The following is a 16,019-nucleotide window of genomic DNA, read 5'->3' as shown; positions in this document are numbered from 1 at the left end:
CAACGTGCTTAAATAAAATTTTTTTAAAAAAGAAAAAAATATATACTACTCAAAATATAGCTTAAATTTCCTAGCCCAAAATTCTAAATAACCCCATTCCTCTCATTTTACTAGAGATTACTTTGCAAGTGTACCTTTTATTATAGAATTATACCACACTGTTATAAACTGTAAGTGAGTATTTTAGCTCTAAGCAGAGTATAAATTCTGTTAGATTGGCCCCAAGGACCAATAGGAAGGAAGGATAACAAATGGGTTGAAGAAGTGTGTGGTTTGATTTTAAGGTTGATAGGCTTTATGAAAATTTTAAAATATATGAAACCTAATTTAAATACTAATTTTTCCTGCTAGTTAGAATTAAATAATAAAGAATTGAGGGACTTCCCTGGTGACACAGTGGTTAAGAATCCGCCTGCCAACGCGGGGAACTCGGGTTTGATCCCTGCTCCGGGAAGATCCCACATGCCGCAGAGCAACTAAGCTCGTGAGCCACAACTACTGAGCCTGCGCTCTAGGGCCCACGTGTCACAACTACTAAGCCCACATGCCGCAACTAATGAAGCCTGAGCACCTAGAGCCTGTGCTGTGCTCCACAACAGGAGAAGCCACCACGCTGAGAAACCCACGGACTGCAACGAAGAGTAGCCTCTGCTCACTGCAACTAGAGAAAGCTGGTGCGCAGCAATGAAGACCCAACTTAGCCAAAAAGGAAAAGAATTGAAATAACAGAAAATGAGAGGGTTTGTTGATTAATCAATCTTATAGGATAGATTAATATTTGCATTCAAATTTTTAGAATTCTTATGCAGGGAGCTTGTCCAGAATACAAGTCTTGGGGAACAGGAAGTTATATCTATAATGGAAAGTGAGCAAAAAATTCCAAGCCTCCATATTGTCCCTAAGAATTTAAGGCAGCATTGTGCAGTGGAAATACAATGCAAAACACATTGTTTGTTTGTTTGTTTGGCTGAGTTGGGTCTTCATTGCTATGCTCAGGCTTTCTCTAGTTACAGTGAGCCGGGGCTACTCTTTGTTGCAGTGTGCCTTCTCAGTGCCGTGGCTTCTCTTGTTGAAGAACACAGACTCTAGGTGCGTGGGCTTCAGTAGTTGCGACACATGGGCTCAGTAGTTGTGATGCACGAGCTTAGTTGCTCCTTGGCATGTGGGATCTTCCCGGACCAGGGATCGAACCCGTGTCCCCTGCGTTGGCAGGCAGATCCTTAAGCCACCATGCCACCAGGGAAGTCCCCACATGTGCAATTTTAAATTCTCTACTAGCCATACTCAAAGAGTAAAAAGGAATAAGTGAAATTAATTTGTAATGTATTTTATTTAACTGAATATAGCCAAAATATTATCCTTTGAACATGTAATCAACATATAAATTATTGAGATATTTTACTTTTTTATGTATACATAAAGCCTTCAAAATTCAGTGTGTATTTATACTTCCATCATATCTCAGTTTGGACTAGGCCAGTAGACACATACCTAATGACTAGTCCATTGGACAGCAGAGATGCGAGGGACAGATACCCCTACATGTGCATAAGGATATAATGAGGTAGTTGCAGGCTGTTTTGCATTCTTCACTGGATTCTAATACTGTGAGTTGACACCTGTAGTTATATATGCCAGTGTTGTTAACTATGCTAGTTGGAGAACAAAGTAACACCCAATTCAGATGTTACCTGAATTAGGAAAGGGAGGAAGTAAAAGGGGAAGAAAAAGTAACCTAGGCCCAGCTGCGTGGTTTGTTCCTCTGTTTTTCAGTTAATGGGGTACTCAGATTGTATACTTCTCCTCCAAAGAAAATAAAGTGCTTCAATGCACTATAACTGAGTCTCTGTCCTGTCTCTGTGAGGTTACACATTAACATTCTCATAAGAAAAAATTTAGGCACCAAGATTATTATCAGGATAGGGAAAAGAATATCAAATCAGAAAGAATGAGGACTAGAAACTAGATCCACCTACATTCTACTTTTTACCTCTAGTCAAGTGATTACTGTCTATCCACAGTTTTAGTGATGTTTGTATTCTGTGCAATTTGCAGGTGCGTGTGTCCATTTTGTCAGAAGGAATTGGATGAAGACAGCTTGCTGGATCATTGCATTACTCATCACAGATCAGAAAGGAGACCTGTGGTGAGGATTTGTGTTACTATACATGTCTGGAGTGTCTAAATTCCATACACATTAGAAAATCCATTTGATGGTTGGGTATCTATTTACAGATATATCATAAAGGATAATTTATGCCAAGGTTATAATGATTCTGTGACCGTTAACATGTGAATGTGTTGAGTTGAAACTGATAAGAATTACCAGTGTGCAATCACTCTTTCATTTATGAAATTAGACAACATTATCTTTTACAAATAATCGTGGGCATAATCAACTAAGCAGATGCAAAAATGCATAGTTAAGATCTAACTATAGTATAGTAACTGGTCGCATCCTAAGCGGAAAACATCTTTCAATCATGCAAATAGGGTTATTGTGACAATACGCTGGAGGTGAAAAGTAGAAAGTCATCCATCTTTATTAATCAATCTATTGCTTTACTTCATAGTGTGAATATTCATCAGTAGGGTCGCACATCAAATATACATATTGCTTTTCATTTCCTAGATCCACTATGAGTGCTGCCTTTTTTCTTTGCAACCTGGCACTTTCATTCGCTTTGCAGCGTGGCTCTTATAATTTTCATTTCTGTATAGTTGAGAGATAAGGCAGGATGATGATGGATATGTCATCAGTTACTTAGCCATTTTACTATTTTTGAACGTTTGGATTGGTGCCAGTTTTTAGGATTTGAGTTCACATTCTTGTACATTTAAACTTTTCCTTCTTTTTCCTAAGAGGAAATTCCTTAGATTGATATTTCTGGGATGAAGAGGGCAAGTTTTTATTAACTCTTGAAATGTATTCTGAAAAGTTTTGAGTCGATTTATATTTGTGTCAGCAATTTATGAGTAAACCATTTTCACCTTAACCTGGCCAAGACTGGGTACATTTGTTTTTAAATTACCCAGGCTTAACAGATGTAAAATGATACCTTGAAGGTTTTTTGAATTTTATTTTAGTTTTATGTTATGTATGTGTACATGTGTATATATGTATACATGTGTGTGAGTTTGGGGTTTTTAAATTTGAGTTTTAAGGTTTGTTTTGTTTTGTTTTTCATAAAATCCTTGTGGAAAGTGGATGAAGTTGAAATATAACTGTATTAGATAGATGATTGATAGAGAGATAGATAGCCCTACAGCAATCATATGAGATAGATATGATTCTTACCCCCGTTTTACAAATGATAAACTAAGGCCCAGAGAGGTTGTCTTATAAGGTAAGTCTTACAGCTGGTAAATAAGCAGAGCTACAATTTGGACCCAATAGTCTAGCTCCGGGGCATAAACACCTGTGCTCCACGAGCAAGTTCAAGAGAAAAGTCCCACAACACAGTCAAAAGAATTTGTTATTCATCCTAATGGATCAGAGGTTTGGTTCTTGGAATGGCTAGCTAGAAGCTTGATATGTGTTGGGGGAGCAGGGGAGATTGTCATCGGCTTTTCCTGCTGAGGTTACTCTGTGGAAGGAACTGGGCTAAGGAGGTGTTTTATGATAGGTCCCTGGGGAACCTTCCTAGAGGAAGCTTGAAGGAAGCATTAGGATGGCATAATAATGACTTACCATTCACTGAGTCCTGGGTGCCTCTTTGCCTTCTCCTAGCAACCCTATGAAGGAGATAGTATCGACACAGCCTGAATCCTGACCAGTAGTGCCCAGGGTGCTGCTCTGGCTGGAGGAACACTAGGCACTCTGGACTTTGGGCTGCATTATAGGATCCATCCAGGGCAGGCCCCATACTTGTCCATCTGTTAGTACTGTGTACCTGCTCCAGCAGAAATCCAGTCCACGTGCTGCTCAGTTTGGCCATCAGATTGAAGGTGGCCCATGGAAGTTGGGTCTTCTATGATTTAGAGGTGATAGAGGTCACTGAAGAAAGCCAACATAAAGACAGAAATAAACCAGGAATGGTGGGATCAGATTGCCCATGGAATTTAGTAGTTAAAAAGCCTAACTTCAATTGTATCTAAATAAAAGTTCTTAAAAAAAAAAAAACCCTAGGCTTTGGGACTTCCTAGGTGGCACAGTGGTTAAGAACTCGCCTGCCAATGCAGGGGACATGGGTTCAATCCCTACTGCAGTAATATCCCACATGCCATGGAGCAGCTAAGCCCATGCGCCACAACTATTGAGCCTGCACTCTAGAGCCCGTGAGCCACAACTATTCAGCCTATGTGCCGCAACTGCTGAAGCCCATGCACCTAGAGCCTATGCTCCACAACAAGGAAGCCACCGCAGTGAGGAGCCTGTGCACCACAATGAAGAGTAGCTCAGCTCGCCACAACTGGAGGAAAGCCCGTGTGGAGCAATGAAGACCCAACATAGCCAATAAATAAATAAATAAATAAATACATAAAAATTAAAAAAAAAAAAAAAAAGCCTAGGCTTTGGAGAAGATGAACTTTGGTGCAAATCCCAGAAAATCCCATTAACCTCTTTGCCTCTTTCTCATCATCTGTAAAGTGGAGGTGAGGATGATGATGATGCCTTCTCCACAGGGTACTAGTAAATGAGTCAGGCGATGATGCTGGGTTACTACCATTTTCGCAGTTAGATCAAGGCTAGAGCAGATTTCTCAGAGGAAGCCATGTAGTCTCACAGTTGGGGAACCCAAGCTGGAAGGGGTTGGAGGAGCTGAAGTAAGTTTTACCACAAGACCAGGGTGCTATCCAGGCCTTGAGCCAGGAGCAGATTGTTCAGAAAACCCACGGTTCTGTAATACACCAGGGCTGTGTAAAGGTGGTCGCTGGGAGAGAAGACCTTCAGGTTTCCTGTGTTCGTGTTTCACGCTTAAGTTGTAGAAGCTTAAGACACCTGCACTCTGAAGGATCACGTGCCACTAGAAGTCAGGATAAACCCCAAAGGCTGGAGGCAGACACTGTGGCAGAGCTGGGGTCACGTGCTTAGGGATCCCCAGTGGGAACACGTTAGGTGAAAACACCCTGGTGGAACCCTTGGGTGAGGAGGGCTGAGTCCAAGGCTGCTTTCGGATTGGTGTGTAAGTTAACAAGGAATTATTGCTTTAAAGGACTGAATTGCTGGGTTTGTTTGCTGGCAGATAAGATCAGTGGCATCATCTGACTTACCAGATGTAAGAAGTTTCATGGCAGTTAGAGATTTGGGCAAATGATTCTGCCTTCCACACAGAATTAGATAATTCAGAGATCAAACCACAAGCAACTAATCTTTTCTTTCTGAGTTGCTCAAGCAAAGCAGGGTAGTAGGTTATGAACATGAAGGAATTCTGACTTTTCTCACGTGCAGCCTTCAGAACAGCTCCTTTTTGTCACACAGTGATTATATTCTACCATTTTTAAAAAATTATACCTATGGAAGAGTGGAGTCAAAAAAGGCAAATGACACATACAGCATGCTTCAGATTGAATTATGAGACCACGCGAGAGAAATTTAGTATTTTATATAAAAGGAAGATGTTTCAGTAGGAACCACACTTTCTGGCTGTTCTCTCTGTCCAGTATTTTCTTTCACTGATTGGTTCTTTTTCGTGTGTGCATTCCCTACCCCACCCCCCAACCTCCCCTACCCCCACCCTGCCTCTGCTGCAGTGCTCGGCCTGTGAGATTGAACCAGGGAATGAACCCCTATCCCCTGCAGTGAAAGTGGCGGGTCCTAACCACTGGACCTCTAGGGAAGTCCCCACTGATTGGTTCTTATTTATCCTTTAGAACTCAGCTTAAATCTCACTTCCCTGACACCTGAATTTCAGTTCTTGCTTTTCTCCCCTTTTTTTTCTCATTTATCACAATTCGTTAATTGCGTATTTATTTTTTGTCTGTCTCTCCCTCCAAGCTATTAGGTTCATGAAGCCATAGAACTTAATTTCTTTGTTCAACACTGCATGCCCAGCTCTTGGCAGAGAACCTAGCACCTAGTAGGATGTAGTGAAATGAAAAATAGGATATTTTCATACAGGTTCAGAGGTTTTTTATTTTCTGCCTTAATCCTGAGATTCATTCCTTATGGGAAGGGACAGCACTTCAGTTGGTTTGGAATTAAAAACTGGTGGCAAGAGCCTGAATCCTTGTCCCCACAGCAGTTTATTTCTGTGGGTATTCAGAATACATGTGGCTTGACTGGGCAGTGTGAGTGTATACGCATAAATGTTTTGGAAGCAAGAAAATCTTCATTAGATTTGCTTCCAAGCTCCCATTAAATTAGGTGTTTAATGTGGTACCTTAATTTTGGCTGGATATTTGCCTGTGATTATTTTTGGTGCATGTCTCATTTCTCTTCTTTTGGTATTAATTCAGTTATCTTTAATTTCTTCCCCAAATGGTATTTGCCACTATATAGAAAGTGTTCTGTAATTGGCTGAGTTGCAGTAGGGGTTAATCTAAACCACAGATAGAGCTGGGTGTCCATTGTAATAGATGTTCCAAAGGGTTGAAGTTGGTGGTAGCTTCTAATATGGTGGCTATTATATACCCATTGCATTCACTGCCATGTAAAGTCCATACTGAGGTGGGGCCAACATCTTTTTTTTTAATTGAAATATAGATGATGTATAATATTATATTATATGTTACAGGTATAGGTATACAATATAGCCATTCGCAATTTTTAAAGGTTATACTCCATTTATAACTATTATAAAATATTGGCCATAATCCCTGCATTGTAAAGTATATCCTTGTAGCATATTTTATACATAATAGTTTGTACCCCTTAATCCCCTACCTCTTAATCCCCTACCCCTATATTACCCCTTCCCTTCCTCCACTGGTAACCACTAGTTTGTTCTCTGTATCTGTGAGTCTGCTTCTTTTTTGTTATATTCGCTAGTGTGTTGTATTTTTTTTAGATTCCACATAAAAGTGATATCATACGGAATTTGTCTTTCTTTGTCTGACTTATTTCTCTTAGCTTAATACCCTCCAAGTTCATCTATGTTGTTGCAAATGGCAAGTTTTCTTTTTTATGGCTGAATAGTATTCCATTGTGTGTGTGTGTGTGTGTGTGTGTGTGTGTGTGTGTATTTATATTTATATACCATATCTTCTTTATCCATTCATCTGTTGATGGACACTTAGGCTGTTTCTATTATTAAAATATTTCTTGGTCTCAGCTCTGTTCTCACTATGTAGGGGTCACAGGGTAGATAGAGTGCTATTTTGGGATAGCCATGTTGTCAATTAATTGAGATAGCTAGAACATTAGGGAATCATTAATTATTGTAAAGCAATAATAATTTAAATGATGTAGTTTTATTTAAAATAAGACATCAAGATTAATAGAGTAGAGCAAAATTTTAATGTGGACTATATTTATAGAAATTGAGCATATTTAAACTGGGACCCCCATAAAATAAGAAAGAAAGGAATTATACAAAGATCTCATTTAAATTTAAAGAAAAGCATCATCCAAGCTGATAAATTAGATACTGTTATAATATGAAAAGGACATTGGATTGTCTAGTAGAGGCCTAGATTCCAATTCTGATACTTCAGATGGTGTAAATTTAAGCTAATTTTTTTCCTCTCTGAAATTGGGTTCATCAACAAAATAAAGATGATAATTCACTGGGTTTCTATGAAAATCAAATGAGAATACCACCTCATTTATTGCCTAACGTATACTTGGCACTCAGTAATGATTCTGCATTTCATATTTTTAAAAATGAATACATGAAGAAATACAATTTAAAAAAACCTATATTAAGATGTAATGAAGTAGTATATATTAAAAGAAAGAATCATTTATATTAGCCATTTGATAATTGTAAATTAAAACCATGATGAGATACCACTTGTAGTGGTATCAAACAACTATCAAAACAACTAAAATAGAAAAATGTTGACAGTGCCTAATGCTGATGAGAATGAGGAAAAGCTAGGTAATTCACCCTTTGCTGGTGGGAGTATAAAATGGTCCAGCCATTTACAAGCAAAATAGTTTGGCAGGTTTTTACAAAGTTAACTATAACACTAACCCAGCAATCACACTCCTGGAAATTCATCCTAGAGAAATGAAAACATGTTTATGCAAAACACCTATACACAAATGTTCATTGCAGTTTTATTTGTAGCAGCCTGAAACAACAGATGTCCTTCAAAAGTAAATGGATAAACCGTGGTACATCCATACCATGGAATGCTACTCAGGAGTAAAAAGGAAGGAACTATTGATGCACACAAAAGTTTGGATGAATCCCAAGCTAGTCTCCAAAGTTCTGGAGAAGAGATCCGTGGTTGCCAGGGTTCAGGAGAGAAGTTAAGGCGTAGCATAAGGGAGTTCTTTGTAGTGAGAGAACAGTTTTGTATCTTGATTGTGTTGGTAGTTATACGAATATCAATATGTGTGATAAAATTTCATAGAGCTATACATACACACCCCAAAAAATGAGTTCATATGAAAACTAGTGAAATCTATGTCAGATGTTGTCTAGTTAATTGCCAGTTTCCTGGTTTCAATAATGTACCATAGTGATGTAAGAAGTTACCATTTGGGGAAGCTGGGTGATGGTGACATGGTACCTCTCTGCGTTATTTTTGCAATTTCTTGTGAGCTTATAAATATTTTGAAATGAAACAGTTTTTTTAGAGAGCCATTAATGGCTATTAAATTAGGAAATATGTGTAAATACTAATACCTGATGCTGGTGTATTGTAATCTATATTGCTGGTGGCAATATAAAACTATAGAGCATTATATATTATGAACTGTGAATGTTCATAACTTTGACCTTCTAATCTCCATTTATGGCCATGTATCCTAAGAAAATAATCCCCTTGAAAGTAAACAGTATAGATGATGTAATTTGTAATAACAGAATATGCACATACTAAGAAAACTTCAGTATTCCTAGAGGTAGGTAACTAATTAAATTATGGCACACCTACTGACTGTAATATTGTGGAAATAATAAAGTGATAAATATATACTTGTATATACAAGAAATGCATATGAAGAAATAAATGCAATTTTATTTGTTTATGTTGCTTTAATATTTATATAATTCTAAAACATAATACCAAGGTATGGCCAATAGAGTCATAAAATTAAAATTTCGTTTTATGCAATGGTTATTTAATTTTTTAATTCTGACAATAATGATTATTTAAAATTCTTTCTTGAACTCTTGATCTTGTTTATTTCCAGTTCTGTCCACTTTGCCGTTTAGTACCTAATGAGAATCCAAGCAGCTTCAATGGCAGCTTAATAAGACATTTGCAAGTCAGTCACACTTTGTTTTATGATGATTTCCTTGTAAGTATATTTTCTTACTTTTACATTATGCTTTTATGCTGTGTTAAGCTTACCTTTATGAAAGGTAAGCTTAACACAGCATTAAAAGAATTAAAGGTAAAATTGTATTGAAATTAATATTACATTAAAGGAAATCATATAAAAATATAGTGTTTTATAAATTGACTGTTAATAGTACAGTAGTTACCTGCCTTAGACAAAGTTCTTCTCTGTGATGTAAATAATTAGCCACTGTATAAAGACCTAGATTTCACTTTGAAATTATTTTAACTTCTACTCTAGTGCCTCCCAATATATATTAGTAGTTATAATTTTTATGAAGTAAAAAACATATAGCTGAGAGAAAAGCATTATCAGTAATGAAATGGCTCAGAGAATTTGTGTTCATTTTATAATACATTGAATGGCTAATAACAGATATGACATTATCAGTGTAGTGAGACACACGGGCTCTATTTTTAATTTAAATTCTGTAAAACACAAATCTCATGTTTATTAAACTTTTTAAACTTAAAAAATTTATCATGAAAAAAATTTAAACGTATACAGAAATAGGCAGGATAATATAATGAACCCTGTATACCCATTAACTACGCATCAATAATTACCAACTCATGGCCAATCTCAGTATATTAAGAATTTTTTTAAGATGAAAGAAAAATCTGGTATAGTATGAATAGTTCTAATACTTATGACTGTAGTTCCTGTTATCAGAAATAATAATGACAAGCAAAAGGTTAACACAGCCTTTGTTGTATTGATACTTTGGTCCATGCATTGCCATGTGAGAGTAATGCTTTGTCCCGAGTCCCTTTCAGCAAAGGGGTATTGCCTGTCATGGGAGGGAGGGGAGGAATTACTCATAGCCATGTTCTGAAATAGTACGTTTTATTGTTGCGTTTATCTAAATACGTGAAATGTTAAAGGTTAAATTTGAATTTGCATATAATTTTCACATGATTTTGACTATTTTCTTTTTATGCAAGTTCAAGCTGGAATTTAATAACTGTTGAAGATTGTCATTTGAAATTTTTCTCCATGCATTCTGATCTGCCCTCTATGATTATCCAGAGTCAGCACAAGGAACCTGGGTTCTGACCTGGGTTTCAGTAACAGTCCTATCACAGCTCTGTGACCTTGGGCAAGGTATTTAACACTGGAGCCTCTGTTCATTTAAGTGAGGAAAGAAAAGTATTTACATACGGCTTCCAAAAGCTCTCATGGGGATTCAATGAGATAATGCATGAAGAGAGATTTGCACAGGTAGGGCGTGGATGTCAGGCAAATTGGAGATGGGGAGAGAGGGTAAATGGGAATATCAGGACCACTCGAAGAATTGAACAAACCACACTACAGAGGCTTCATATTCTCTCCTCCATCTCTCAAGTAATGTTTTTTCTGGCCACTAAGGCACACATGCCCTCAGCAGGCCACGTGTTCTCACTTTTTATAACACAGAGGGGTTCCTCTTTATCTTAGCTTCATACACGTTCTAAAAGCCAGGTTGATTCCATACCTGTTCTGGCTGTTCATGTTCAGTCCCTTCTTCTCAAGATCGTTCAAAAATATGACCCAGGGCTGGTCAGGAAGAAGTCACTTTGATGAGAATACTTTCTACCCACTCAAAACCATATTCTTGGATGTGGAAGTGAGGTTGAAACAATGTTCTTTGTTTTGATTTTTTGCTTCCTAAACTACCAAGTACTATGCTAGGCATTTTATGCAAATTATCTCATTTTATTCCTTGAAGCAGCTTCTGTGAAGTGAGTACTATATCATTATCCTTACTTAGCTATGAACTATCTGATGCTCAGATGTTAATAAATTGCCTCAGAACAACCTAGCATTGAGTCCAGATCTTGTGCTCTGCTGTGCTTTATAGCTTTCTTTGGATTTTATTTATTTGCTTTTATGTTTTAGAGTGGACTTCCAATAAAGATTTTATTTTTTTAGTTTATTGGCGAAGAGGAGGTGGATTGCAGAAGATGGGGCTCTTAATAGTTTTTGCTTTATTTATAGAATGTGCTGACCTAAAGTTTTAAATTCCATTTTGACCATTGGGAAGCAAGGAGAAAGAGCGTTTTGTTTTCAGCATTTTTTTTTCAGAGCTAGATATTCAGTAGTACTGCTAGGATTGGTGAATCCTATGGGAATGTCTTAACTTTACATGTTTATGTGGAGCATACCACTCTGACCAGGATTTGTAATTTTGACTAAAAACTACTAGTTAGATCAGATAAAAACTTTAAATTCCAGATCAAGACTGTTTTACTATGACAATAGCTAGTTAATTGATAGGCAGTAAAAATGAAATAGAAAATGCACAGGGCCCAAAGCAAAACTCCTGGGTTCTATGAGTTTTTGTGGAAACGTGGACTAAATTCAGGGCTTTACTTTGCAAAAATGAGGCATTGTCTTAACTCTCATGCTCCAGTTTCTGAAAACTGTCATCTCTGATTGTATGTTTCTAATTATTTTTCTTTATTGTAGGATTTTAATATAATTGAGGAAGCTCTTATTCAAAGGGTCTTAGACCGGTCGCTTCTGGAATATGTGAATCATTCGAACAGCACGTAATTATTTTAAAAGAAAAGGGAAGGAGACCGTACAATTGCACTGTTTTTTTAAGATGCTGCTTGAAGAATTGGAGGGAAACTGTCAATGTTTGATGGGCAAAAAAGTATACAACACAGTTATGTTTGTCCATGTTTATTGTTATATTGCATTTTAAAACTGCTTTCATTTTGATGGTTTAGGTCTGTTTTACATTCTTGAGTTTCTTAGACACCTAACAGCAAAAAAGTCTCCATCAGCCATTAGTAAATCGAAGAGAAACAAGGCTGAGTATGTGGGTGAAGGATCTTTGTTTGCAAATTGGATGACATTGTGTGTAATGCTACATATTGATAACTACCCTCATTATTGGACAAGATAACTAATCTTTGTTCTGTGGAGAGTGAAACAATGTGTGGACATTCAAGGTAATGTGAAATCTGTTCCAGTACGCACATTCTAACTGCCAATGGAATAACATGAATAACCTTGTATGGCAGTAGGAAAGGAAAATTTTGGAAATCAACAACCTTCATTTAACCAAATTGTATAGCATAACTGTAACAAAATAAATTTCATGTTAGGAATGTATACTTAATGCTTTGACTTTTTATAACTATGCACACATAAGAATTTAATATTATATTTTTAATACAGGCAACTTCTTAAGAACCATCAGCTGATATTTACAGTAGAAGTATTCACATCCATGTTTTAGTGAAAAATCCTAAGGGCTTTGATTTTTTTTTTAATTTTATCTTTTAGGAAAATTATAAAATAAACCGAAATACTGAAAAGCAAACAGAAAATGTATAGCTTATTACATTCTTATAAGGAAACACTCTTTTAGAACTCTGCCAGTCACCTTGAATGTCCTCTGTGTCCTGTCACAGTAAACAACCCTCTTCCCCAACCCCACGAAAGTAACCACTACATTGATTTTAATAGTACTCACTTCCTTGCATTTCTTTCTTAGTTTATCCCCCAAGTGTGTATCTCCACACACTAGCTTTTAATCGTATCCATTTAAAATTACTTTATTAGATATATATCTTAACATCTCTTTTTAATCTATGGGCTCCCTCTTCTTTTTTTCCTTAAAATTTACCTATTAAAGAACCTGGTCGTATAAGTTTCTCACTGTCTGTATTTTGTTAATTGCATACTCATGGCACAATTCAGCGTGTCCTTCTGTCCTCTGGTTATTGACACATGGATCCAGAGATCTGAGCAAACTCAGGTTCAGCCTTTTGGCCAGCCTATATAGATCATGGTATACTCTTCCAGAATGTCTGGTTCTCTCTTTTTGTGTTGTCAGCTGAAGTTGATACTCAGTGCCTTTGATTTGTCATGGATTGGAGAATATTCTGTCATTTCTTTTTCATTTATTAGTTGGACTATTTTTATAAAGAGGTGTTTCCCCACATCTACTATTTGGTTAACCAGTGGTCAAGTTCATATAGGAAAGGGAGAATAAATACTTGAATTTTCCCCTTTATTTACCAGTTTTCAAGATAAACAAAACTTGTTTTCTATCATCTATAGATCACTTTTTTTAAGTGTTGTGAACTCATGGATTCAAACATATTTGATAGGCTTTAATCCATTTCGAATATTGCCTTATTAAAGCTCAAATTGTCCTATCTTTGGTCACTGGGAGCTTTATCAAGTTGACTCTGAGTCCTTTTGACACTGCTCTAGCTGTCTTTATAATGGCTTTCTTGTAGTCTCATATGGCAAGATATTCCAGGCTCAACTTGTATGTTTCCTGCAGCAGACCTGGAATCAGCCATTTCTCTTAAGAAGCCTGGTTTCTTTCAGTGAGAAATAGCACTTCAAAACCATAGTTGTAACTGTTAAATTCATTGCGGCTAGATTGGTCATTGTTTCTAGGAGAGAGCTAGGAAATATCTTTTTTTTTTTTAAATAAAACACTTCATGAGTTTATTTTGATACTTTCAAATCAAATTAAGTACTACAGAGTTTTTGCTTAATCTTTTCTATTACATTTGTGTCTTTTGTTTTTCTTTACTGAGAATCCTGGTCTTCAAGGACACAGGAATATCCCACAATTACTCGTTTCCTTCGTCTGCTTTACACATGCAACAATCTCAGAATAATACTAATAAACCACCACCAATATGATAGCTGGTACAACTAAAAATGTTTTTCATTTGTTCGCCCCAGTCTTCTGTTTTTTGAAGTTGTACTATATCAACATTTTCAAGGAACTCCCTGGCACTCCAGTGATTAAGACTCTGTGCTTTCACTGCTGAGGGCCTGGGTTTGACCCCTGGTGGGGAAACTAAGATTCTGCAAGCTACACAGCATGGCCAGAACAAAAAAGAGATTTTTTTCCAGAACCTATTGGTGTAACATACAATACTCTCTCCCTTCTATCCCCCATTTAGCCTTAGTTCTTCAAATAACTGTATATCCAGTGCTTGCCACCACTCTTTGTTTGATGACTCTGTTTTTCATATTTGGCTCTTTAATGACAAATCCAGGACATAGATTAATATTTCCATCTTGAAAGCAAGCAAAGAAGCTATGGAGACCAGTGATTTCAACTCATGAGGATAAAACATTATTTGGTTGTGGTTAACTTCTTAATTGTAATCGTTTATAAACTTCTTTGTTCCTTACATGTAAATGTAGTCCTAGTCATGTTCCCCCAAATTTTCTATAGTAAATTATCTATTACTTCTTAAAAGCCTTCCTTACAGTTCTTCCATTCACCACAAGGTGATTAGGAAAATGTAAAGCTGGGTGATATTTATTCCCTGCCTTTTAGATACTGCTTTCAAGCTTGCTTTTCACAGCTGCTAACAAGTAACAACAGATTTTAGTTTCACCACCTCCCTTCCTGCATTTTGGATGGCTCATCCAATAAAGCAAAACCTATTGGACAACAAGGGCAAAAGGAGAGGAACTTTAAGAGGTAATCATTAGATTGAAAATCTAGTCCTGGAAAAATAAAAGAATATATTTCTGAATATTAGTACTCACTATCCAGGAAATAATTTTTTGCTAATTCTGAGCAATACAAAAGGCATCTTTAAATCTGTAAAACTTGAAAAAAACCTCAAAATTTAAAAACTGTATTTTGAGTAAAGCTTTAAGTCACCTGCCACTGCTAAACCTCTGTGCAGCAATTCTACATCCTGTCCCTAGATTCCTCTTATGATAATTTTGCCCCCTACAGGACAAATTTGGTGCTGGCCGCCTGAATTATTTTGCCTTTTGAATTATTTTGAGTTCTAAAATAGTGAAGTGCAACCATTATTCATTGTTTCACCGTGCCTTTGACCTTTTATAAAAAGGAATTTATAATTCATTGTTTTAAAAAACAAACACCAATATTTGAACCTGTTGACTAATAAAAAATTTCACTCCTTTTTTTAAATAGCACCTCAAGATGCCAATTTTTCAAGGCCTTATGAGGAAAAAGCTGATTCACATTATTCTTTAAAAGCGTAGTTCTTCTAATCCTACAAAAACCTATGGAGATTTTCCTTTTATGTGTTTTTTCACCCAAGTTTCTAAAATGTATATTGAGAAATTGGATTGGGAATCTATAGTCAAGATAGTTCCAACTCAGCTCTTCTAAAAAATCCTTGCTCTAATGATGTTACTTTATTCCTTTTACTGGGTGCTAAGTGTCTTTTGTTTTCAAATGAGTTTACAACAGTTATTGAACATGTTTAACATATAATTAGTAACTACAAGTGGCACTGAAGTTATTTTAGAAGGTCACTAAGAGATTCATCCTTTTGTTATTCAACTGCAAAAAATAAATCTGTATAATGAGCAGAATTTAAAATGTACAATTCTTTTTCTTCTGTAAATATGTATGATTGTGAGAAATAAAGAATGGCTGGACCATTGCTTTCCTTAAAGTGTCTACTGTGTCTGTTCCTAAATATGGATCTTGATAATTTTTTACATGTAATACCCTTTTTTATGTTTTTAAACCTAATATGTTTTTTAAATTGTCATTATTCAGCAATATCTGTCGTGAAAATATACCTTCACTTAGGCCAGTAGTTCTCGATTGGGGGCAGTTTTGCCTCCCATGGGACATTTGACAATGTCAAGATATTTTGGGTTG

The 16,019-nt window shown here is 36.4% G+C and overlaps 1 protein-coding gene across 1 annotated transcript in view; it reads left to right on the top strand.

The window, feature by feature from the left end:
• RNF125 (ring finger protein 125) overlaps positions 1-15,796 on the top strand; it is a 48,495-nt gene extending 32,699 nt beyond the window's left edge. The window contains exons 4-6 of the mRNA XM_057700544.1: positions 2,056-2,146; positions 9,248-9,355; positions 11,846-15,796. Of these exons, the coding sequence (XP_057556527.1) occupies positions 2,056-2,146; positions 9,248-9,355; positions 11,846-11,932 (286 nt within the window). The 3' untranslated portion in view covers positions 11,933-15,796. The remainder of the gene's footprint in view (positions 1-2,055; positions 2,147-9,247; positions 9,356-11,845) is intronic.
• The last annotated feature ends 223 nt before the right edge of the window (positions 15,797-16,019 follow it).

Source organism: Hippopotamus amphibius, chromosome 11, assembly GCF_030028045.1.
Source record: "Hippopotamus amphibius kiboko isolate mHipAmp2 chromosome 11, mHipAmp2.hap2, whole genome shotgun sequence".
In the NCBI taxonomy this organism is placed as follows: domain Eukaryota; kingdom Metazoa; phylum Chordata; class Mammalia; order Artiodactyla; family Hippopotamidae; genus Hippopotamus; species Hippopotamus amphibius.
Note: the sequence above shows the minus strand (reverse complement) of the source record. Positions and strands in the feature narration are given on the sequence as shown.